The sequence below is a fragment of the Physcomitrium patens genome, chromosome 8 (genome assembly GCF_059467195.1).
Source record: "Physcomitrium patens ecotype Gransden chromosome 8, ASM5946719v1, whole genome shotgun sequence".
Lineage (NCBI taxonomy): Eukaryota > Viridiplantae > Streptophyta > Bryopsida > Funariales > Funariaceae > Physcomitrium > Physcomitrium patens.
This window is the reverse complement of record NC_143417.1, coordinates 15,732,977-15,758,801: the sequence shown is the minus strand read 5'-3', so window position 1 is coordinate 15,758,801 and position 25,825 is coordinate 15,732,977. Positions and strand designations below refer to the sequence as shown.

The following is a 25,825-nucleotide window of genomic DNA, read 5'->3' as shown; positions in this document are numbered from 1 at the left end:
AAAATCTTTAGGATTTTATAAAAATTTGACCTAAAAAATAAAATATCTAAATAAATCCTAATCAAATCCTAATCCTATGTTGTATTGAGAAATTTGTTATCATGGATTTGATAAGGTTTTAGACCTTAGAATATCTGGTCTTGTTTCATAGTTGACTTCCTTTGCTAATCTTAATGCCAATCTTTTAGTATTAATATCTTTTGGTTTTATTATTTAATTACATTCAAACTTTTTATAAATATAAGTAATTAAGTTTTTTACTATTATACAACATTTTATCTCAATTCAACTAATAAATAGCTATAAATCTTAGAAACCATCACTGGTCCTTCAAACTCTAATTTCTAATACTCTAATTTACTTTATTTTTAATAACCTTCAAATGAATTGTTTGATTAAGTTCAAACTTACAACTCATATTTATTACAACTATGATCATACAATCACAAAAATTTTATTTCTAGATCTACTATTAATCTTCTAAAACTCTCCAAAGTATAAACCTTTTATATTTCTCAAAAAAAACAAAGTCACCTAAAAACAACCTTGACTTTGCAAAGCCTTTACAATCTCATTAGAAACTCAAATCACTCTAAATCAATGCACAAAAAACCTCTCTCTGGTCTGCTATCAAATCTTCTTTTTTAATCAACTAAAGAACTTCAAAATTGTAGTAGGTGCATAGTTTTGTGACTTGAGTTTAATTCCAATCTTAGTTCACAACCAATTCTCTTTGGGTATTAATTCTTGGTTTCTTGAGGCATTTTTTACTATAAATTATTTTTAACTCCCTCCTAAAGATGTTTATATTAATTATTTTTCTTATTTACTTTTTTTTGCTTCATTTATGGCCATACAAAGTAAGTAGAAGTTGATTTTGTAGAGAAGCAACATTAGCACTTACTAGTTTTATTATCTCCTTGACTATTATCTCTACTTCTGAAGTAATTTGCTACAATATTTTCAATTAAGTTCTTCTATAATATATATATATTTTTTTTTCTCTTTCACTTAATAGATGTGTTATAACATATCAACATGTACACTTATGGATGAATAAGAAGATCCAATCTCTCTCCTCAAAGCCAAAAGGTTGTTGGAAGATATTAATTTAACAACTCAAAGTTGTTATGTTAGCAATACTTTATAAATAAACTTATTAAAAATATATAATATGATATTATAGTGTATAATTTATATTATTAAAATATTATTACATATTATATAAAAAAATAATACATAGATAATATAATAATAAAAAATTAATAGTATAAATCAATGATATTATTTAAATAATATAAAATTTATTTAATTTAATGTCTATAATATATTGATTCATATAGGTATTCTTAATAAATTATAAAAAAATTATTTGTAATATATTTTTACTAATTTATTTATAAAATGCTAAAATAAAAAAAATATTTAGAGGCACTACACATTATGGCCGTTTGGTCAAGCAAACCTTAAAAAAATCTACTTGAAATTAAGCAAAAGTCTGAACCAAAATTGCCATAAAATGCTACCACATAAGCACTACTGATGAAAATGTTTGTTGGACATTTGCCTTCTAGTGTGAAGACCAAGCAATCATTTTTTATTTTTTATTTCTTTTGAACTCCACCAATCATATTACTGAAATCATTTGTTTGCTCAACAATTGGCCATAGTGTGAAGTGGCTATTAATATTGCAGGCCCTATCCCTAGTTGGTTTGGGTGAGAGCGTGCAGCTACAAGTTAGCCCAAAGTCCATAGACTAGAGCCACCTACCATAAAGCAAGGCCTGCACGGCAATAAAATGTAATGCCCACAAAAACACCTTCCAACCTGAGAATTCTTCATTCAATCGACCTTTAATGTGAATGTGTATATGCAGCCTTTTAGAATATTGACTTCTTCTTCAGGCTTAGCAAGCTAATACTCATTTTGAATTTAAAGAATTTTGTGTCTACATGTTCAGCAAAAGTGTTTTGCACAAAGTGATTCAATCGAAACCCGTTTGATAGGAGTGAAGAATGCAAAAAATTAGGCTTATGTACTGCTACTGTTTAGTGGCTTTTGATCAAGACTGCTCAGTAGCTTTAAGTGTTGATTAAACTAGAGTGTAAATTCATGATGGAAGACTCTGCTCTAGCTTCAATAAATTACGTTTGATGAAATGGATGCTGCATCAGAAGAGCAGCAAACCGCGGAGGGAAACCACGCAACCTAATTCGTTACAAAAGAAAGCTTCCTTGAAAATGCACAGACCGTCTTGATTGTTGATGCTACTGGAAGAGTGATCTTTGGTCTGGGTCAATTGGAAGCTCATGCTTACTATGAGGCGCAGCAGGAGTGGATCGACCCTGCAAGCAAAGTTATATTATGATTCAATTCAGTGAGAAGTCTCCTAGCATGACAAAGCATGACAATGACATGGGAGAAAAACACAAGCATGTAAGCACATGGAGGAATTCAGGAACATTCCTTGCGATATATGCTTATATATATATATATATATATATATATATATTTGTGGAGGGAATGGATTATAGATTTACTTTCTTCTTCTTGCTCCTGGTGCTTGTGACGCTCAATGGCGACGCACTTCGCTCAGCCGCAACGATATGGGCCTTCTCTTTTGCAATTTCGGACAGGCCTTCAGGTAATAGTGGCAGTAGGGGAGATAGCTTCTGCATGATGTAGAGTTTCATATCAGTATTTTCAACTGACAGGAAGCATACGTAAAAGTTGTGTAATCCTCTACAGTTCACAATGAACTGAACAATTACACGTGGTATTGCTCATTGCTAGGCTACTGACTAATCCATGAATACAATGTACTAACAAAGAATATTGCAAACCAACATCTCCATTAACCATCCAAAAAGTCCATGTATTCTTCGAGTTTATGAAACTTGAAACAAAGAAACCAAGCCTTGTCTTCATTGTAACCTATTAACCTGCCCAAACACAAGCTCCTCGTTGCTGAGGCCCTGCAACTGATAAAATTACATTCTAGGAACAAACACTAAATTTGTGAATCCTGTAGAGTTGATGATTACCTTGATGGCAAGTTGTCGTTCGTAGGCATTCAGCAGTGGCGTATACCAGCTCTCTAGCCTCAAGTGCGGGGGTCCAGGGTCCAAAACCGCTTTCTTCTTCGCCTCATACAGCCTGCATGCAAACATGATGTATCTTTTTTATACGGCTTTATAATATTCCGGTTAATCGTGAAGTAAAAATTCTAAGCAGAAATTCCCATAGTATTCCTACAATAAAATAGAGCTAATTTATTTTCTTTACTTCAGTAATTTGGGCAGTTCAATTCCATAATTTGAAAGAAAGCAAACCACCTTTTAAGTTTTTCCTCCTCCTGAACTTTCGAGAGAATTTCTGCCTCATCACGAGACTCCGATGTTTCGTCTTCTTCGGTGTAACTCGAAGTGGCTTTAGTGATGCTCAATCGGAATTCACGATTGGTGGTCCGAACTGGAGTGCGAGCAGTTGAAAACACTCCATCTGGATCCTGTCTTATCAAAGGCTGGATTAGATATGAAGGCTCCCGCGTCTTCCACGTGGTTGGAAACTTCACGTTCCAGAGACTATGCTGTCCAAATTGACCGATTCGAGCTCCTACTGAATTCCATAGCCGACTGGTCCCAAACAAGAAAACACGTAATCTGGTTAATCTATGAGCCAAAGATTTAAGCAATATTCAAAAGATCATGACCAGTTCGACGCAGAAATGTTGAAATCAATTGATTGGTTGAGTTCATCGCTCGATTACATACACTGTACCATATTTTGAGCAAGTCAGAATCAGATTATCGTTGTCTACAAAGCACAAACTGACCTGCACGACAGCCCCCTCAATTCAGTTTCGATTCGATTATATTTTACCTTCATCTTTCCCAAGTTAAACCAATCCTCAATGCATTGCTCCTACATGTACTATCCAGTCGTATAGGCAGAAAATATCTAATGCTATGCAGACAATGTGACATGGGCTCGTCAGGCACGACAGCTGAAGGTTAGAAGTTTTGTTTGGTTTAAATATGAATTACTGACGATGGGTTCATGGTGCGCTCGAAAGTCGAAAAGCAGTGGGGTTTTCGTAGGCTCGATGTCCTTCCTCGCAAAGTGACAATGAGTCAAATCCCATACCTTTACATAGCCCTTTGCATCCGCAGAAAACAGCATCTGGTAAAGCCCCATTATTAAAAGGAATCTTTAGTGCAGCCTTTGAAACTTATATCAGCACAAAGTGCAGGACAGACAGACTGTAATAAAACAACGAAAAATTCCAACCCACAAAATACATCCTGTATTAAGGAAACAATTGGTTTTAGTTTAAGTTTACAGTGCATTTCAAATCTGCTGCAATTGGCCCAGTTCCTCCATTATTGTCTGCAAAAAGTTCGTGTACCTGATTTGAAAGTGAATGAGCACCAAATCAAACCCAAAATAACATTTTCATGAGAAAGTTAGCTCAGGAAGTGAGCAAAGCGGATAAAACTTTAGATTTACAAGATGCAATCGATCTTCCATCCAAACCAGTTAAAATTGAGAATAGCCAATGCTAATTGTACCAGCTCTCCATCTTGCAAACGCCAGAATCGTAGCCAACCATCTGCCACTGAGACCACGATTGTTCTAACCTTTTAAACTCCAATTCCACATATTCAATCGTCAAGGTCAATCAATGCTAGCGGTTAACATAACCGAAATCACAACCAAAGAAACCTATTATGCAGCAAATTGGTCTGTAACGGCTCCAGGACGAGAGCAAGCTGACGACGTACTGCATAAACAAAGAGAACGTACCAAATCTTTGAGGAAGATTATGCCACGGATGACTTTATAATCATGCTCCGTTTGCTCATGATCACTGGGTTTCAGTATCCGCATGATTACTCCATCCATCTTCCATACTATCACCTGCGTCACGTCTTCGAGAGTCAACCAAGTCCGTATGAAATATTCATGCGTAAGGTAACGAAGGTCAGAACAAACATTTCAGTCCCTCAGAGACAATTTTTATATCTCAGAACGCGGAAAAATGACGTCTATATCTGCAGAATAGCTTGAACATGAAAATATTAACTTTGGATCAGTTTCAGTTCATTGAGAAAAGCAATAAGGGAATCTATTAAGCAATCATCTTACCTTGCTGTCGCAGCCACCGGTAACGAAGGTGCTGGGCGCACAGAAGCATACGCATGTAACGTCATCAACATGACCTCTCATATTCTTTTCAATATTCTCTGTAGCAACCCAAACAGTATCCGACCACAAGCATACCTGGAAGATGCATGCACGGTAAATTTTGAACAGTAAAAGAAATCTATATATATATATATATATATATATTGTTCCCCATGATTTAATGCACACAATTAATTTGTAAGTATCATTCGTTCTCATCATTACTCTCGTACCTTCTTATTCCAACCTCCTGCAGCCACGTAATTAAGACGAGAAACATTCATGCATAAGCAACAAGTTATCTCTGCACCCTGTGCCCACAGTTTTAAAATTAGTGTCGTTGAAATCTTGTCTTTAGATAAAGATCTTAGATTGGATATCCAAGAGAACACATCTAAATTGAGGCTCAGAAAACTTGGTACCAAAGCTTCCAATGGAGGTCCGCAGGATAAGTACAAAGAGTTTGATGATTTACTGCAACTGAAAGAATTGGTCGATCATACCTGTCCAAAGCCGACGAACTCTTTTAGGACCTGGCCATTGTTGAAGTTCCAAAAACGCAAACTACCATCCTGGGCTCCAATGAGCAGCCTCCGCAGTGAATGGTCGAATGCCATACATGTAATTTTTGATTTCCTGCACATTCATACTTCGACTCTGGAACTGATCTTTGATTTTGATGTGAATTGTTTCCGATGCAGCACTTCACAACACAAACAAAAACATGCGATACTGTAGCTACAGATCTCTCTCTCACCTGTGAGTGTCAGAGAATGTGAAGATGTCTTCACCCGTGTCCAGATCCCATACCATAACAAGTGAGTCAACTTCTCCAACCACAACCTAATCGTAACAAGATGTTAAAAGCCATGTCAGAAGCAATAGTAGTAGATTTTGGCTTGCTGGGCTCCAAGGTTAATATTTCTTAAGTTTGTTATTTATACTACGTTGATTTCAATCGAAGACTGTGGCTGATCTATGTAAAGAAGAGTTCAAAAGCAAAGTGTCAAGCTAAGACTATTTAGAAACCAAGAGGCGAATTTGCAACAATAACACGTGCTATGGAAAGAAATTTTTACTATGACAGGAGAAAACCTGACGAAACAGAGGATTGTAAATCATTGCAGCAATCTCTGCTGTCCGTGCTTCTCGTGCTCGTCGTTTATGCCACATCTCAAGCATATCACCTCCGGCCAGCAAAACCTGTGTTAAGAGAATGCCCTCAGACACAAGAGTTTGTCCTCGATTTTAGGTGAAGTGTGGAGAATTTGTCTCCGTTACCTCGACTCATCAGATTCGTATTCCATCATTCACTTCGAACATGCTCACAATTTGGTTACTTAATATTTATAAGAAGAACAAATTTCGAAAATCACGGTTGATGGACGTCCGATCTGCTGCTGATTTTCATACAGAACCTCATCACAGAATTTCGAGCAAGTGTAATATCCATCGTCTGAATCACACACAAAAAACCGAGAACATCTGGAGAGGTACAGAACCTCTTTTTGGCTGTCGTAGTATATGGTGGCGCGTGTAGGCTCCCGTTGTGTATTCTCAATTATAGTCTCCAAGCAGCGGCTGCTTCGCATATCCCACACCTTGATTTGGCTGTCGGTAGACATGCTCACAATTTGGTTGTCTATTTCATTGACTTGGACGTCCTGACGAAGAGATGCAGGGATTGTCGATGAATCTTTGAGATTTTCGTGTACTTACTCGCAGCTCAAAGTTACTGCAATGATGCTATTGAGTGCATTCAGGAATATCTTCACTCGTATACTCTTCTGAATCGCCAGGTTGGCTGGCTATTCGGGAAAATGACCATGACTACAAGCTTACCATCACAGAGGCTTCATGTCCATGAAGATATCCCATTGTCTTCGCTGTAAATGGGTTCCAGATATTGATGTAACGTTCCAAACCACAAGTGACGATGAAGTTGTAGCTTCTGAATGTGGGGGTAATGCTACGTCAGTACCAAGATCAGACAAATCATAAAGGGATACCAACAAGACAACACCAACAAGACGCATGAAACCAAAATGGACCTATTCAGTATCGTAGCGAAAATGGAGTATTGATGTTTTGTGGTAAGAATAGCATTCACCTAATTTCCGCAGTACAAATTTCCAATTATCACAACATATATGAATTTTTTAATGCGTATATTCCATTCGCATTATAATTACTCGATGCTTCAGAGAGAATATAATTGTATAGGAGTTGCACCTGCAATAGTCGCATGCGTATATTCCATTAGCATGCTCGTTTCCCGACCATTTTATTTGCCGTTTCTCAAAGTCAAGCATAAGCAATTGACTATCCATGCCAGTGGTAATTAGTGAATTAGAATGCGACAGGTATTTGATTGAAGTCATCCAATCATTATGCAACATCCATGGTGTGTTTTCGGACATTCCCGGAGGCAATTTTTTGTCAGATACTCCAAAGACTTCTCTTGGTCGCTCTCTGAATAGTTTTCAAAAATTTGTTACCGTCACGTCCGTCAGCTTTACATCAAGACTTGCTAGTATACATATTTTGTATTTTGTATTTTTTATTCTTGACTGAGAGAAGAGACGCGACACATCAAAACGAATTGAAAACATATCCCCTTCGATTGAACAAATGTAGACGATTTTCCGTGAATGGATTAACAACTTACCCGCCCCATTCATCATTAAATGTATATGTATGCAAAATTCCTAGTTCATCTCCAAAGAGGAGTTTATCATTCTCAGCGACCCTCAACCAAGTGGCACACATAGGTGCATTCTCCTACAAAACCAATAAGATGATGATTGCATTAGAAATTGCACGTCCCACCAAAATGGTTAGTTCTGAGAAATCTCGCACATGCATTTGAAACAAGATCCATGAAACATACTGTAAAATGTTTGTGTCTTAGCTTGAATGCAGGGTGCAAAAGTTAAGATGAAATACCAAAGCTGTAATGCGGCCTAAGCAGTCAAACGACATCCTTCCTGTGTCATAAAACGTAACACTGCCAAAGCAAACATGAGTATACTCTCTCTCACAAAGACGCATCAAAATGCACAATGTTACAATTTCTGAACAGCATACCTTCTGCAGACCGAAATAGCACTCGTCTGTAAGTTGCATAACGCAAGTGAACACCATGAGTTCGTATTAGTAGTATATCTTACAAGAAAGTGCATGATGTGGTACCCAGTAGAGGTAACAGATTACAGACTATCGTTTTCGTGCAATATGAGGACAAGCCAACAATTTGTGAACCAGCATAACCAAAAATATGTGTTGTACCTCCTATCTAGAGCAAATACTGCCATTGGTTGTTGTGCCATTACAACCATGTCGGTAATCCAGGCTGCAAGCAAGACAATCACGCTTTTGAAGACTATGCTGATACAAGAAGATAAAACTGACACATTTCTATACATAATCTTCAATCAAATGTATAAAAGCATAATGTGAAATGAATCAATGGGAGATAGGGCGTGGAAATTTTTGAATTGGGGAAAATAAGCACAAAACATACCACACAGAAAAAGTTTGTTTCAAACGCACCACCACTACCGTTCGTAATAGTACGCAAGGGTTTCAAATTGTCAGCACTCCAAATTTTGAGCATCCCTTCTTGGGAGGATGAAACGTAGACATTCAAAGATCCTAAAAGCATGATCTGTGTGTTGAAAAAGTCATCAGTAATGCGGCAGGGGAGCCATAAACATATCTATGACTACAGATACAAACACCAGCTATGGTTGGGATTTTGTTACGCTAATATGTGCCATTACATCTAAAATTTAGAATGCGAAATATTCTACATTGGCTGGATGAGTGATTTCTGGTCACAATGAATTTAACAAACCTTTTCTATGATGTTCCTGGGTAGCCCAATTTTATCATTGTATTCCTTCTTTACGGGTTCAGGATTGAACCACAGTTCATCATCTGCTGTTCTTTCTTCCTCATCAGATGGGGCAGATTCGGAATCTTCATAGTCGCATCTACCGTACATTTTGCTTCCAAATGTTGTCACTCTCACGAAGGTTGTGTGTTCGGCTGCAGGTTCGTTTTCTTTTGCAAGCTGTCAGACAATGAAGATGCGACTTGTCCAGATTATCAGAATAATAAAAAAAAACAAGATATAAAGTTTAGAGCCAGTAATAAGAACCTGAACAAATTTGATCTCAGACCTGCTGCAAAAGAAGGTAGCTGGTAAAATCATCAAAACCGATTTCTCCTTTTGAATTGGCATCAATTTTCATATATAGTTGCTTTAGTTGTTCTTCACTGCACTACCAATTATTGGACATTAAATCCCTGGCTTAATGACATCAAGTTATTTCACTCATGGAGATACTACTCTCAATATCAATCATGTTCTCTCTATAACAAAAGCAGAATTTTATCTGTAACAATCTGCAAAATTTATGTGGAATTGGAGACACTAAGATCCAAAACTTCGACTGACAAGGTTTATGTAGTAAGAACCTCATCAGAGCTGTGAGCGTATCGATGGACAAGCATGTCCTCAAGAAGGTCTCCTGCAAATACTCAGGTCGTATTCTTTTCTCAGGGTAAAGTGACATGATGAAGTTCCAGATCTTCTCAAGGAAAGAGTAAAAAGAAAAGACAAAAATAAAATAAAACAACACAATGGATCAAGTGCTGGCTATTGCCACGCACAACACCTGATCTAGAACGCCCCCCTGATCCTCTTCGGCATCTCTGAACACTTTCTTAAGCTCCACAAGGGCCTCAGCACTCATTCCCATTTCTTTCCGGTCAGGCTGTCATGAGAACCAAAACTCGTCAGCAAAGATCTCAGGAAATTGGAAAGTTATGAATTTAATCTTTGCTAGAAGAGCTTGCTGGAGAGAGTCTCACTCACAGGATGAACGGCTGGAGTTCCAGCCATCGCACTCTTCGGATCAAGTGCTGCCTCCTTCAAGGGGATATGTATTTTACCCACAGTCTCATTCACTTTATCCTCTGGACTCTTGTGATAAGTGTGCTGCGATCAATTTGCCCCATCACACCCAGACACAAATATTCAGCAAGAACGCTAAACCATTCAAACAACTTCTTTCCTTCCTCATTTTAACCCAACTCAACACAACTTACGTACTTGGGTTGTTCGAAAAACGTGCAATTACACAGAGTTCAATTACAACGGATTCATTACAACTTCAACCAAACCACCTCTAAATTGTGGGCAGCTGAAGTTTCTGTGCAATGTGCGTTAATAACTTACAGCCCAACTGGACCGCTTGTTGCTGCGGCGCACACCATCTTTATCCTCCATCTCAGCAATATGCACAGTCTGAAGGATCGGCTTCGGTTGTTTGAATCCTAAAACTGAGTATCTATCAACACCTCTGTCCAGTTTCGATGCTGTAGCTACAACATGAATTCTACGAAGGAATGCAATCTCGATGTGGGTTGATGTCTGCAATTCTGCTCCGCCATTTTAGGTTTCGTAACCTCAACAGTCATTGCCAAATTGGTGCCGCATAACCATATTTAGAAAACAACCGCAAACCACGTCTACAGAAGACACTAATCCTGGCCCAATGATTAGTGACTGAATTAGTGACATGAATTTCTGCTAATTGCCCCCCACGGAGGACAGTCGCCTCTGTAAGAAAGGCCTCACCATCACAAAGGCGCTCATGTAACCGAGAGGGCATATTTCATAGGTATTTCGAAGTATTTAATTACTAAAAAATGAATAAAAAAAAAGAAGCTACATCTTTTAGAATTGTATGATCTAGCAAGAATTACTCTTTGCAGTAGGCTGTGTTTTGTTCAAAAATTAACAGATAATTAAGTCATCAATTATGGGTGTCAACATGAAGTTAAATCATGGAACTATTTTTTTAATAATAAACTTGGTATATGAATTTTAAAATAAAATATTAAAATCTAAATTTGGAATTTGAGTTATGAATCAATCTCATTAGGTTCAATAGCCACTTACCAACTATTTAACTTTTATTAAAATATAGTTTCCCAACACAAAGTTCAAGAATAAATGGTTTTAGTACTATTCTGACACCTAGATATGTGGCACAAATAGGGTCATGTGGCATATACTGGTCGGATTGCTTCCAAGTCAGGACTACCTTGTATTATGAACTGTGTGTGCATCTATTCACCTTTCCAACTATCATAGTTCAAAGATTCAAATTCTACAGGCTGTCTTTGACCGTGAATACTAAGAAATTAGAGTTCAAGTTTGATTTTGTGGAATTTCTAAAAGTTCCTAGTGGGCTTGATGAATGGATTTTTGTTTGATTGTTTGTTTGTTTGTGTTGGAGTAGGAATGTGAGAAAGAGGTTCAAACTACAATTTAATAGTATTGAAACTTTGAAAACATTTGAAAAGATTTATTGAAGGGGTGTTTCATCTTAATATTTTGTATGAAAGGGAGTAGTTTTAATATCATTGCATGAGAATATGTCCATATTGTATTGTCAACATTAATATTTTGGGTCAAGTAAAGTTTAAATTTTTCTTACTTTTGGTACTTTGTTTGAATAAAATAACATCAAGATAACAAGAAGTGTGAGGGATGCACAAGGAGTTTGTATGTTGCACAAGTTATCTTCTTACAATGGTGTATTTTGTGTCAAGAGTTTTAATAATGGTTCAATTTTTTGATAAGGTGGTTTTGGAATCTATCTATACAATCTCATATTATGTTGAAAGGATTATAGTTGCAAATATGTATAAGTTTTGGCAAGTGAAAGAATGTATTATTCTAGTGGAGTAGGAGAAAGACACCTAAATATTTTATGCATTGAGACTTATGGTTAAATAGACTATATGTATGAAAAAAAGCTAAGAGTATATATATATATATATATATATATATATGATAATAAGATTATTATAGTATCCTTTTAGTTTATAGTAATTTATTTGTAAAAAAATGTAATTAAGTTTTTAAGGCTATGCTATGACTATACTTTCAAAAAGTTGTTTTCATATAAAATTTTAAAGAATTATCTAATTTAAAACTCTTGAATTTGGTTCTAAATTCCAAAGTCCTTTAGTAAAGTATGCAATGTAAAAAGGATTCCTAGATAAATTCTAAGAGTTATAATGGGACTAAGAGTTACTACAAGAGTGAAGCAAGAGATTGTGACAAAACTAAGAATTATTGTAAGGATAAAGCAAGGGATTGCAATAGAATTAGCAATTGCTATATAAGTGAAACAAGAAATTGCAACAGATCTAAGAGTTTTCAAAGTAAGGGGGTTATACATCACAAACTTCTTTAGATAAATTATCTTGAATAAATATACTTTTAGAAACTTGTGCATTATATATGGGACAAATCTTAGTATTCAGTATAATTTAAGATTTATCTTTTTGTAATAGTAATAGATGTTTCAATTAAGTTTTTATTTTTCATCTTAAAAATATTAATAAACAAGTTATTATTGTTGTGTTTATTAAAAAAGAAATTATAACTATTTGTAAAATTTACTAAACATAAATTTTTAATTGCCTTGCCATTAATAACTATAAAATGTGTAAAGATTTAACAACATATACTTGATGAATCAAATTCTACTTTATATGTACATAAAAAAGAATAAGAACAAGCTTTTGTGCTTCTTGCTATTTTTTAGTAAATATTTACAAAAAATCGTAAAAAATTCACAAAAAATCTCTTATGGTTTAATTTAGTATTTTAAAATTTCTGATACAATTATATTTTTAAAAAATTCTTTATTTAATAGTTGTTAAAAAAGAGCTATTTATATAGTATCTAACAACCAATTTAATTTTATATATTTTTTAAAAATAACATCAACATATACAACTTTAAATTTTCTAAAAATAAGAATAGACGTTCAAAATGAGGTCTCAATCATCACTCAAACTTGTAGACACATGCTAGTTGGCCACCAAAATGTGAGAAACAACAAATTCTATTTATCATACCCAACAACCTAAGAATACCACAATTCTCATATCCACATACAATTATTTTATTGATAGATATATAGTGCTAAAAGTGAGAAGATCTCCTACTAGTGAGACATCCTACCCTCAAAGGTCTTTCTAGAATATGGGTCAACGAACTATTGACCAAGATTTGTACCCCCACGAGCACAGTGCGACCACGCATGTAAAACTTATCTCCCTTCGCTTTACTTTGCTTTTCTTTTGGCAAGGATGCCTTTGTTCTGTTGGGCGGAAGAGCAATCTATCTATGTATCTATCTATAAGTGCTGGTGTGATTCCTTGCGAGAATTTGCAGGTTTCTAATCAGATGTGTAAAAATGACCCCTCCATAGCCCAACACCCTGCTCCCTCACCGCAGGTAAGTTGCATCTTTCTCTTGCTCCACATCTGGACTCTCACTCGCTGACAATTCCACACATCTTAATTTTTTAATTGCAGCAGCGACGATCACCTGTAAATCTATCGCTGATGAGAAGAATGTGACTGTGTCCACATGTCGATGTCTTGTTGCCGAGTCTCCGTCCCATGCAGTCTCCTACAGTCTCGTTTTTTTTTTTTTTTTTTTTTTTTTTTTTTCCTTTTTTTTTTTCTGTTTCAGTTAACCAACTGGATTCGGGGACCATGCTGCGCATATTGAAGTCGTTCTAGGTGTTCTTCCTCGAAGCCTATGCTTTTCTCTCGTTCAACGCCTCATGCCTTGCTTCCCTTGCCTCACTAGCCATCAACTTGAAGATCGTTCTCTCTGCCTTTTGTCTACTCCACCTACAGCGATGTTTTAGAATCGATCCCATGACAAGGCGTCTGCTCCACGGCCGAATTGCCTGTGACGCTCTTGCGCAGCAGCTGGAGCTTTCGTAAAAATTTCTGCATGTCTTCGGTAGACTGGGTTCGCCTCATCGAGCAGTTGCGAAGGGAGCTGTCGACTTAACAGCGGACCAGGATCTCGAGTGGACAAACTTTGTGGTCATCTCGGAGGTGGTGCTGCTCTGTCCAGGTGATATTCATGACATATCGAGTCCGTCCGCCGGTTTGATGAGCTCCGTGAATGGTTTGTAGGATTAAACTGTGCATGTTGATTTAATTTTCCGCTGGAAATAAATATCACGATGCCTCAATTGTTGCTGAAGCTAGAAGATAAGAACACTAAATTGTGCGGTTTTAGAGATCGTACTTTAATCGATCACCTGCGCGTTGTATATCTCTATCCAAAGGCTAACGTAGCTTAGATTGGTCACTTGCTTTTTTCTTATCTGTTTCCAATTCATAAAGGATTTTTAGAATTTTTAGCCGGCGCTGCGATGGCTGGTCAATTGAAAGCGAAATTACCCATTATCCGGGAATTTGAGCTAATCTTGAGCTGACTTGCAACGAGCTAGATAAATTGCTACTACCCACGACGGTTTCCTGTCTTTCGGAACCTGATACCCTAAATCATGGGGTGGATTCCTTTCGAGACCAGATACAATTACGACGAGGATGATTATCGAAGACACCGCATAACTCGCATTTGTCTCTTCCTGTGCGCCGCAATCGTCGTCATCGTGCTCGTGCTCGGTCTGGCGACCCTCATTGTCTATCTCATCCTCCGCCCGAAAGCCACTCACTACAACATCGTCTCTGCCAGCGTCCATACCCTGGAAGTCATCGGCTCCAAGGACCTAACCTACACGTCAACCGTGAACGCGGTATTTATATATGGTCTTGAAGCTCAGAATCCCAACAGCAAGGTCACCATGGAGTACGAAAAGTTCAATGTCCAGACTCTCTACCTGGGTACAGACATCGGCCACAGTAGCGTTGATGGGTTTATACTCGGCTACCGAGGCTCGAACGTAGTCATGATCACAACCTCCGCCATGAACCTGGTGGTGAACAACATTGTCGGCAACACACTGCGAGGCGAAATCAGCCAACAGTGGGTCTTCTTGACGGTGCGAATTGATACCCGAGCACGCGCCCACATCGGTTCTTATACCTCCTTCTGGATGTGGCTTCACTCAGTCTGCGAGATCAATGTCACTCCGCCCAGTAACGGTGTCTCCGGAATGCTGATGAAATACCGTTGCAGAAACACATAGTGATCCATTCAATCAGTTCATCACCGATTCCAGAATACAGTCAACCGCTCGTTCAGGGGGCGTTTCCAGTGTGCGGCTTCGGGTACGTGCGAGAATTTATAATTATGTTTTCTTGCTTGTGTCCAGCATCCAAAATTGTAACCATGAAGAATCCACAAACTTCACCTTGTGTACAGCATCAGGGGTTTCCGAACTATTTGCTCAACTTTTTGCTCAACTTCCTTTTAGGCTTTAAGTTTTGTTGTGAGGATTCTAACTTTTGGTTACTCGTGTGCAGCTTCAGCTTTTGTGAGGATGCAAGGTTTTGATCACACAGGCACATACACACATATTTACATGTAAACAAACTGTATTCAACAATCAAACTGGGAAAGGTGTAGAAGAATACGAATATGAATCGTAGCTGTACAATTAAATCCCTTCTGAAGGAGCTATTGACAGCATATATAGCTGCAAAAGTCAGCTATTTGTTCGACTACTGTGTACTTGCAACATAGGTTTTCAAAAATGAAATTTGTGCATAACTCAACTGGTCTCTGCTCCATTGATATATGTGTTTAATAAGGGGGTTTTGAATTTATTCCCTAAGTTCCGTGTGGCTTAGTCAAGCAAGAACAGTTTGCAATAAATGGTGTTAAGCCATCAACTTCTAATCCTCTTCTTCACATTGCCTATTTATCACTGCATCTCTGCTTTGCACCAGCTGGATGAAACATTGTACGTACCAGTTGTTGGGTGCACTGAAAAATTTGTAAATTTGAAAAATTAAAATTAAAAATTAAAAAATCATGAAACGACAAAGTGCTAGAAGTTGGCATAATATATTGATCCTACCAGTCAATGTCCTATTGTGTATTTTGCTGGTGATGATATAGAGAGGTTGGTGGGACCTGAAAGTTGGAATGTTTTGGGCAGTAACAATAAAATTGTCATGTAAAGCCAATTCAGTACTACTCTTTTGAAACCTTCAAATATTTTATTGTGTTTTTCTATTTTTCTATCTATATATATATATATATATATATATATTTATTTTTGTTGTTGTTGGTGTGGATGATTCCGAGTAACGATTTGTCTTGGATTTTTCATTGAATTTCAAGATTACTAGATTCTTATATCTACATACCATAAACTGATAGAGATTAAAAATTTAATAAAATAAATAAAGAAATATTACAATGAAAATTTTAAAGAATTTTTAAAATATTGGATAGACTATTTGATATGTGTAAGCATTGAAGAATAGCACATAACTATATAAAGATAAATTGCTCCAATTCTTTTAACTATAATATGGTTAATGAAATTTTGTCTTGTGTAAATTTTCTTCTATGTATGTAATTAATTAGTTTTAATGCATTAAGGTTTAATTTTATTATAATTTAAACCAAATTTATAAGATTAAATAAAATATAAAGTTAGAAGATAATTTTTCAACACAATAATAATGTATTTTTATATTAATATTATATACAATAAACATTTTTATTTATATAAATATGTAAAAACTATATATATATATATAGATATAGATATAGATATATTCACAATATTCTATGTAAAACAGGTAGTAAAAAGAAGCTTTATATGTGACTTTCTACCTATAGTTTGATTTATTAAACTTAATCTGTTAAAAATTAATACTTAGACAATAATTCAACAATTATTATTTAAGATTTTATAATAAAAAATTAAATTTACTTTTAAAGCTTAAAAAATAATAATTACTATAAAAATTTAGTGATTATAATTATAATTTAGAAATTATAATTATAAAAATAATTTTTTAAATCCTAAAAAAATACATATATACAAAGCATGGTCATCAATTAAAGGATATATATTTTTTTGCCTAAATAGAGAGATTTTAAAAAGCTTAGAGTAATTGGGATTAAAGCAGGAATTTTAAGAAGTAAAATTAGTAATATTAAAGTAGTTATTTTCAGCACAATGAGAGATTTAAACTTAGGTAAGATAGGGGATCTTAGCTTGGATGATTTTTATTTTTTTTATATCGAAGAGAAGTGCATCATGTTGTACAATTTGCTTATACAAGATGCAAGCCACCTTAAATATACTTGTTTTTTCTTCCCTAAATATATATTTATTTTGTTAAATCATGTCTATTTGTAAATAATTTTTATTTGGATGTAAAAGTTGCATCCAAGGTTAAGTTTGGATTTTGGTCAATTCCTAAGGATACATATGATGAATTTAGAAATTTAATTAGAATATTTTACCTTCATATATTATTTTTTTTTCGAGCAAATGTTTATTTTATCTTATCTATCTTCCAATAAATATAGAATCTAATTCTCATTTTTGCATCCCTTATAAACTTTGATATCTTTTGCTTGTTTGTATGTAAATTTTTACACTTTGGTCTCTCCACAAACTCCACCATACAGTTGATTTTGGTTATTTTATTATTTTTTTCCCTAAAGCTTTCATTTCTAAGTTGAATAATCTTCTATAAAATTTCATAATTATACAAAAACTTCTATTTTTTATTCTTCACCCCTCTTTCTTCTAAAAGAATACTATTAAAAAAAATTCTATTATGAAATAACCATTCACTTCTTTGACTCTCTCTTTAGTATAGTTGCTTCATAATACATAATAAAAAATTTAAAAATTACAATTCTATTGCCTACACATAAAAGAATAAAATTGTCTTTAAAGTAATAATATCAATAACCACATATAGTTCTAATCAATCATTACTTCACTAATTGCAAGCACATTAAGATGCATTTTTAATTTCAACCATGGTCATTGAAAGTAATATATATATATATATATATATATATATATTGGTCATTGTGGATGTAACTAGGATTTTATTTGTAGTGAGGCCTACATGGCTACAAATATGATGTAGTATGTAAAAGCTTGGTTTGTTTGTGACAAAAATTTTATTTTATTTTATTTATTTATTTATTTATTATTATTATTATTATTATTGAGAGGGTTGGAAAGAAATCTTTCTAGAAAGATAGCAATCGACAAGGTCCAAGAGCTCTTTTAAGTTAGATGGTTTGTAAGGTCCACCTTTGTAACCATTTGAAGGAAAAGAGGTGGAATCAACATATATTGGTTAAAGGAGTGTGCACCAAGAAGAATTTATGTAGTATCATTAGATCAAAGAATAGGCCAAAATCTAACATTTATCAAGTCAATCTAAAGATTTATTCACTATTTGAAAGCTCTACAAAATGTAATTGAAGATCATAAGATAAGATCAATTATAGGTTACATTTTCACATTAATGGATGGTCCTATAAGTTAATAATCTATTCTCCAACCTATACTTAATCTCCCTAATATAAAAGTAGAGTACATAGTTGCTACAAAGACAATAAAAGAGGTTATATGGTTGCAAAGACTTGTACAAGAAATGAGATTGATACAAATAGAATCTTACTTGTATTGTGATAGTTAAAGTGCTATCTTTTTAGCTAAAATCTAAATTTATCGTTCTTGTACAAAGTATTTGATATACAACATTATTATACTTAGGAAATTGAGACTAGAAGTGAGATCTATCTATAAAAGATAGATACCAAAATGAATAAAGCAAACATATTGACAAAATTAGTGCTTATAGAGAAGTTTAGGCCATTATTAAACCTATTGAATATTAGTTCTTGTTGACTTGAAGTATAATGAACACCTTCAAATTTGTCTAAATATATGTATAGAATAGAAGAGAAGGTGGAGATTGTTAGATATGTCTTATATTTTATATTATGTTGTAACAAAATTATATAATAAAAAATAAAAATATGGATTCTATTACAAAAGAATCTAATTGAAAGATATAGTAATAAAACATGAATAAAAGATAAGAAGGTAGTAAAAAATTTTAGTGATAATATTATCTTTTTTATAAAAAATATCTCTTTTTTACTTTATATAAGAAAAAATAAAGAAAATTACAAAAATAAATAATATAATTTCTTAAAAAAGATTTAAGAATGATTGGTAGCAAAAATTATCTTAAGAAACTAAAAATTAACATCTAAAAAAGACCAGTTGTGAATTAAGGTTAGAATCAAATCCTAAGACACAAAACCACGCACTTATGACATTTTGAAGGTTCTTTGGCTAGTCAAAGAGTGGTATTATAGGACATAAATTATGAAGTTTTTTTACTATTAGTTTCAAGTAATTTTGTTGCTAATTAAGTTTTTGAAAGCTTTTCAAAGTGAGATATATTGAAAGACTTTGGAATTTTAAAAAATAAAAAGAAGCTTACATATTCAAAGAACTTAAGGATATTAAAGTAAATTTATGGATAAAATATTTTAAATTTTTTATTGTGCTTTTTTTAAATTTATTTTTTAAATTTAATATTAATTTAACAATCAAATTGAAGGATATTAAAGTTTTATTGGATTAAGATCTCAATTATTTGAATTTTAGAATCAATGAAGTATTCTTTGATTATAAATAATCCTCCAATTTATTAAAGCAAAAAATTGTATAAGCATTTTAAACTTGATTATCTATACTTTTGCCAATTTAAAAAGCAATTAAACGATTCAACAAGGAGTAATTGTTGTATAAAGATCAACATTCAAGTTGAAGAAGGATGACAACCAACATCTAAGAGTATTAAGAATTCATTTTTTTAATTGATAAGTTTGATTTTTTTCAAACTTTTTATGTTTGTTGAAAAAAATTAATTGAAATCAACTATTCAATTAATTGCTATTGGAGTTTGGAAACAACAATAAGAATGTGCTTAGGATTTATTTAGGATTTTATAAAGATTTATTTATGATTTTATTAGGATTTTCTTAGAATTTTTTTAAAATTGTATTAAGATTTGTTTAGAGCTACATCAAGATTTGATTAAGATTTATTTAGAATATTAATTTTTAATATATTTTTAGTATTTTTTATTTATTTAGGATTATTTTTTATATATACTTTTTTAAGGGTTAATTTATGATTTTTTTTTTTTTTTTTTTTTTTTTTTTGTGATTTCTTTAAGACTTCTTTTGATTTTGATTAAATTTTTATTATGACGATTAAGTTTTAAATGAGATTTATTTAGAATTCTATTAGAGTTGTTAGAACCTTGTTGTAATTTCCATTTATCTTCTATAGCCAAGTGCTCAATATATTGTCAAACAAGGTTTCACATTATACAACAATATCACATGATTGTAGAATGTTACACTGATGCCTATGCATGGATGCAAGGATACAAGCGCTAGCTATTACAATATGATAAACCTTACAAGCAAATAAAACTAGTATGTGTTTTATCTTAGAATTTTTGACATAAAAACCTCAAATTGAAATTTTGGAATAGTCTCTAGAAATTGAGTAGATAAAGTTTTTTCCAATTTTTTGAAGGTATACTTGAGGTAAATCAATTGAATAGTAAAAAAATACTTTTTTTATGCTTAAAGTTTGATTAATAGAAATCTATATTATTAGATGTTATTGTTATTTCCAAGAGTATTGGCATGAAACAAAGTTGATAGACTTAATCAGATTAGCGTTTGTAAACCTTGTCTAAAGAATCAGCAATGTCAAATAGATTAAATTTGAAGGGAGGGGAATGTTGGGATGGGAAAATAATGGAAAAGCAAAACAAGGATGAAGGGTTTTGGATGTAGATATGATCTATTTTTCTAACGATGGTTATGGCAACTGGGTCGATTTAGTAAATGACTCCCACTTTTCCCCAAACAAGTCTTCATGTTAAGGAAATCATTTGAAGCGAGTTGGGAGACCAACCCTCACCTCTCATCAAACCATGTACATACGCGTCCCCAATGAAACTGTACAATCCTCCTTGCAGAGGACGAAGAATATATGGCACTCGCCCGCCTTCCAGCAGGCACACGACGTCGCCGATTTGCGCCTCGGATGGGACCCATCCGATGAACCTCCTCGACGACGTGGTGCAGAATTGTCGATTGCGAGCCATGCGTTCCACTGCCCTAGAAAACATCCTTGCAACTGCCATCTTTACACTGGCATCATCATGCATCAAATGGCTCCTGCGTGCGTCCTCCTCCGCTGGGGCTCTCGACGAGTCGGCGTCATCACTCCCCAAAATATTTCTGATGCATCGCTTCGTATTAAAGTAGTGTCTTGCGAGTTTTTCATTTACAAATATTGGGACCTTGGTGCTGGAATTGATCTGCACCATTCCTCTCCTCGCGCTCATTGAACGCTCCTCTGATAGCCAGGAAGTTCCATGGCGAGAAAAGAGTTTTATGAGCTCGGGCTGGACAGGGATGCTAGAAGAATCAGAAAAGATTCCAGTACGAATCAACAGGGGGTTCCTCGAGAGCCATTCTCGCCATATTGCGTAACAATGAGCGAAAAGAGCCTCGTGATCAGAGCCAAGCGGTTCGAAAGGAAGATTGCCAATCAATGTTTTGATGAACGCCGACCCCTCGACCGCCCCCCAACGCTCCTCCCAGTGCGCGTCTCCATACAGTTCTCTGCAACTAATGTGCGCGGCTTCCATCCAGCTATTCGCTTCGTCCTTGTAAATGCGCACTGGTTTCAGAGAGTCAGAATCAAGTGTGAATTGAAGCATTTCGCGCAGGCCCTTACCAGTGGCCAAGGCGACGACAAAAACAGAGCCCTTAGCTGCGTTTAGCGCTTCGCGCTCAAAGACGCTTGACTCAACCGTGTCCGACATGATGCCGGGTGTTAGGGTTCTGATCGTGTCGCAAAGTATTCCACGAAGTTTGAGCACCCGATCCTGGTTTCTTAGGCGAGAATTTCTCTCATTGCTTGCCCAGGACAGAGCCGGTTTAGTGACGGCACCACTTGCGTAGTATTTGTGCAAAGCCAAAGGGTAGCATTTCATCGGGAGAGTCCAATCCGGGACCCAGGAGGGCAGAGCACTATGCAAGCCAGCTTGTGACAACACATCCAGAGTTCCGTGTTGGAGAATTAAGACTCGCACGAATTCTCGATAGACGTCGCCGTATGAGACATTCTTGGAATAGATGATCTCAATCCCATCCCTGTCGTTGTCGAGCACCAGCCCGAGCATGGCATAGATGCGATCTTTTGGTTCCGTTGCTCCAAAAAGCCGGGTGCTTGCCATAAAGCGGAGAAGATCACCCCTCTCCACTTGCTTGGAGGCCCTGCCGTCATCAATCTGGGAGATCGAGAATTGAGTAAAGCGGCCCAGCCGCTGCGGTTGCTCGTCGGAATGGTCGGTGACGAGATTCCTGATACTGAGAAGAGTGAACATTCGCTCAAGCGATACATCTGCTTTCGACGTATTCAAGAAGACCCCCATCCGGTCGAGGAACTTCACCAGTCCCCTTCGCAGAATGTCCCAGTCCAACTGATTCTTTCCGCAGTAAATAATTATCTTTTTCGCAAGCGCCAACTCCTGAACTATCCATACTCGAGAGAACCATGTCCTCTTGATAAATCTCACGAGTGAAAACCAAGTGTATAACTCTTCAGGTGAGAACCAGCCTTCAGCGTGGAGGTAGTTTACAACACGAAACGCAGCGACGTCCATGGCAGATTCCGGTCCAACCCAGGCGACAACTTGCCGTGCTCGGCGATAAATATAACCCATCATGCCTACTTGCACGTTTTTTCCGTCGTCATTGTTTTGGTTTATGCACACGGCGTCTACCCACAGTATTCTTGGGCAGTTGGGATGCCGGAGTTCCCGCAAGGCCATGGCCAAATTCATGGTAACATGCATTGTGGTTCCGTTGCATCGAATACTCTTCCGCAAAGTCTTGTCACCGTTCTCGTCTGCCCACGTATATGATAACGCTTCGTACTCATCGGGAGAACTCTCTAGATCTCTGCAATGGTGAATGTCACAGCGTAGCTCATTTGATCCATTCTGAGGCGGATGTAGATAAAGCAACCGGATTTCGCGTGAACCCCGGAGCGGCTTATATGAATATTGAGGCACAGCCATTGATACAATATTAAACACAGCAGTTAGAATTCCCCACCTTCGCGTCAGTAGCCATGTGTTGCCTGCTAAACCCTGCAGACCAAAAGCATGAATTAGTAGATAACCCCTCCTCAATGTGAGCTTCTGAAGGTCAAAACCCTAGACGTTTATCTCTATTGTCTTACTCAACTCTTTCAAAAGACGAATGAATTATATTCCATAAAGTCAAGATCACCACCATATGAGTAATAGTGACGAATATATAAACTTTACAAAGTCAGCATTTAAATTCTTCATATCTTAGACTGTACTTGTCTAAGCTTGTGATATATGCATCTTGCAGAGCTCAACGAGATCTTTTCAAAAAGCCAAAGATCGAGTGCTGGTTCTAAGTACTGAGTGCGGTATGGATGATCAAAGCTGATGATTTAGAACTTTGGTGTTCACAGTGATAGTGTTGGCCTGTAAGACCTCTTTACCTGTATTAGAAAGCAAGACCCTGGGTTTAAACCCTAAAGGACCAAGAGAACAATTTTGATCCTCAAAGCAGACTGAAATGCTCCCCCCTCGGTCCTTAAGGTTAAGAAGTCGGAACCAAATTTTCAATCGTATTCAGTACGTATCTTTATATCAAAACTGGCAATGTCTACATTAAACTTCTGGTGGTGATTATTGTTTGCATGTACTGCACAAAAATGGAAAGAAAGGAAGATGACTATTACAGTAAACGAAAGGATTACCTGAACCTTATGTATTAGTTGCGCAATTCCTGCGATCGAACAAAGAGCCAAAAAGAGTATGGCTGAAGCCCAGATTCCATGTCAAAGCTCACTAGTTCCTTCATCAAACTCCACACCCTGACTACGAGTCCTCCAATTAATAGTCTGCAAGCAATGCGAAGGGCAGAGGCGAATATCAAGGCGAACAGCAATAGCTAGACATTCACTTGAAAACCAGATGTTTGCACACAATGCACTTGAATAATTCGACACTGAGAAAGTTAGAGCTCTGACAAATGACTGACCACATAAATGACAGAACCATGGTCGGTGCACATTCATTAGTATCTCGTGCATTTCCATATGAAGGAGGCCGACTTCCCGTCATCGGAAGCGACCTCTGCCTGACGCACAAGGTTGTGCATGGCAATGGCAAATTTAGATCCATGTTGGTAACAGAGGTGGGTGAAGGAGCTTAGAGCTTAGTTGTTTCGTGGGGCCCAACAACACTTGGACCAGGTTGACACGAATCCTAGGTTTATATGGGTTGATGAACAATTGTCGGTATAATTAGTGTGAGAATAGAACGAAAGAATTCTTTTATAAAAAATCAATGTATAGCAATGATTTCAAGAGTTGATACTATTTCTATCAGTCCTTTTATAAACATGAGGATGATTCCCTTAAATAACAATACATACTTGTCTCAATTACTTTCTATTTTAATCATAATAAATTTTCTATTATTAAAGACAAACAAGAAGATCAATTTTAAGTTGAATCCATATTTTTTAAACTTAATCTTTAAATCTTTTTATAATATTTATTATATAAAACACATTAGTGTTGGAACATTCATCCATATTTCATCATTGAATAAAGTTTGTATAGATGATCTAGGATTCAATATTTGTGCCGAATACTCAAATCTCTGTACACATGTATTTAAGATTGCAACAATAGTCTTATAGTAAGGTAGTAAGCCCCTGTTATTTTGTTCATTCATTTTATTGTTCTCTCATGGTATCAGAGCAGGAGATTTGTCCCCTTTTTTTTTGGATTCTATTCTTGTGCTCACTTACATCTCTCTTTTGGATACTTATTTTTATTTTATTTTATTTTATTTATTTTTTGATACTTTCCAACTTTTGTTCTTTTATTAGCAACGGCTTTCTTGACAAAGAAGCACATTTATCCCAAGGGGGATTTAAGTGCTTTTCGAACTTCATATTCAATGATACTAGGAAATAAGCAAAAGTTGGTGTTTCATTCTGAGGCAACATGAGACACAAGCACTAGTCCTCCTTCCAAGGGAACATTGTTTTCTTAAACATTTATTTCTGTTTCCTTTTCTTCAAGATCTCATAGTCTCTTATTTTCTTGCATCTCTTGCAAGGTTTTTTTTATTTTTTATTTTTTTAATCTAATATTTCCTAGATAATCAATCATTACTTAACTCTTATCTTATCATCAACATCATTGTTTTTTTTAGCCCTCTTGAGTAACATGAGCAACCTCAAAACCATATGCTCAGGAGAGACCATGCTCATAGGTTCAAAAAATTACAAACATTGAGCTATTACTCTCCAGAGTATCTTTGAGAAAGAAAATCTTTGGAATCTTATCAAACTACAGTCATCACCAAATGGGACATCTTCTTTAGAACGAAAATCCAAGATATTGTCAAATCTAAATCAATCAAAACCTAATATCACTCAAAGATAGAAACACAAAGCTAAAGCCATGTTCCAAATATCTTTAGTTCCAAATCTTTGCCATAACATCATCGATATATTAGACCCACATGATGCTTCGCGAGCTTTGAGCACTATTAATCAACGACATGAATCTCAAAGAAAAAAAAAATCCTCAATACACTCTTATATCACTGAAAGGAACTAGAAAGTCACTCAAAGATTATATAATATTAAACTAGAATAGCTATTGCCAAAAACAA

The 25,825-nt window shown here is 35.5% G+C and overlaps 3 protein-coding genes across 16 annotated transcripts; 1 reads left to right on the top strand and 2 right to left on the bottom strand.

The window, feature by feature from the left end:
- Window positions 1–1,894: 1,894 nt before the first annotated feature.
- LOC112286042 (uncharacterized) lies at window positions 1,895–10,649 on the bottom strand. Of its 9 annotated transcripts, none has more exons than XR_016504593.1 (28): window positions 10,434–10,649; window positions 10,071–10,193; window positions 9,871–9,969; window positions 9,671–9,723; window positions 9,373–9,469; window positions 9,045–9,263; window positions 8,741–8,855; window positions 8,477–8,540; window positions 8,276–8,301; window positions 8,135–8,175; window positions 7,857–7,969; window positions 7,421–7,660; window positions 7,031–7,139; window positions 6,691–6,852; window positions 6,284–6,391; window positions 5,946–6,031; window positions 5,692–5,824; window positions 5,422–5,499; window positions 5,150–5,284; window positions 4,808–4,921; window positions 4,573–4,641; window positions 4,344–4,409; window positions 4,052–4,183; window positions 3,782–3,836; window positions 3,337–3,636; window positions 3,046–3,157; window positions 2,542–2,673; window positions 1,895–2,346 (listed from the first exon to the last, which is right to left on the bottom strand). XR_016504593.1 is itself a non-coding variant. In XM_024527551.3 (28 exons), the coding sequence occupies exons 1-28, from the start codon at window positions 10,482–10,484 to the stop codon at window positions 2,269–2,271; spliced, it is 3,117 nt and encodes a 1,038-aa protein (XP_024383319.1). In that variant the 5' UTR covers window positions 10,485–10,649; the 3' UTR covers window positions 1,895–2,268. The 9 variants fall into 9 exon arrangements, 7 of the variants coding, with proteins under 7 accessions (XP_024383319.1, XP_024383320.1, XP_090108833.1 ...); XM_024527551.3 differs by having other exon boundaries at window positions 3,775–3,836; XR_016504594.1 differs by lacking the exon at window positions 3,782–3,836.
- Window positions 10,650–13,789: 3,140 nt separating this feature from the next.
- Window positions 13,790–15,766, top strand: LOC112285469 (uncharacterized protein At1g08160). Of its 2 annotated transcripts, none has more exons than XM_090252709.1 (3): window positions 13,790–14,153; window positions 14,536–15,319; window positions 15,515–15,766. In XM_090252709.1, exon 2 carries the CDS (start codon window positions 14,593–14,595, stop codon window positions 15,235–15,237), a length of 645 nt encoding a protein of 214 aa, XP_090108835.1. In that variant the 5' UTR covers window positions 13,790–14,153; window positions 14,536–14,592; the 3' UTR covers window positions 15,238–15,319; window positions 15,515–15,766. The 2 variants fall into 2 exon arrangements, with proteins under 2 accessions (XP_090108835.1, XP_090108836.1); XM_090252710.1 differs by having other exon boundaries at window positions 13,921–14,153; window positions 14,429–15,319.
- A 5,001-nt stretch (window positions 15,767–20,767) lies between these two features.
- On the bottom strand, window positions 20,768–24,290 carry LOC112285579 (uncharacterized). 5 transcript variants are annotated; one of them, XM_090252706.1, is made up of 4 exons: window positions 24,174–24,290; window positions 23,890–24,033; window positions 23,208–23,242; window positions 20,768–23,051 (listed from the first exon to the last, which is right to left on the bottom strand). In XM_090252706.1, exon 4 carries the CDS (start codon window positions 22,943–22,945, stop codon window positions 20,951–20,953), a length of 1,995 nt encoding a protein of 664 aa, XP_090108832.1. In that variant the 5' UTR covers window positions 22,946–23,051; window positions 23,208–23,242; window positions 23,890–24,033; window positions 24,174–24,290; the 3' UTR covers window positions 20,768–20,950. The 5 variants fall into 5 exon arrangements, with proteins under 5 accessions (XP_090108832.1, XP_090108828.1, XP_090108830.1 ...); XM_090252702.1 differs by having other exon boundaries at window positions 20,768–23,242; XM_090252704.1 differs by lacking the exon at window positions 24,174–24,290 and having other exon boundaries at window positions 23,890–24,164.
- Between the last annotated feature and the right edge of the window lie 1,535 nt (window positions 24,291–25,825).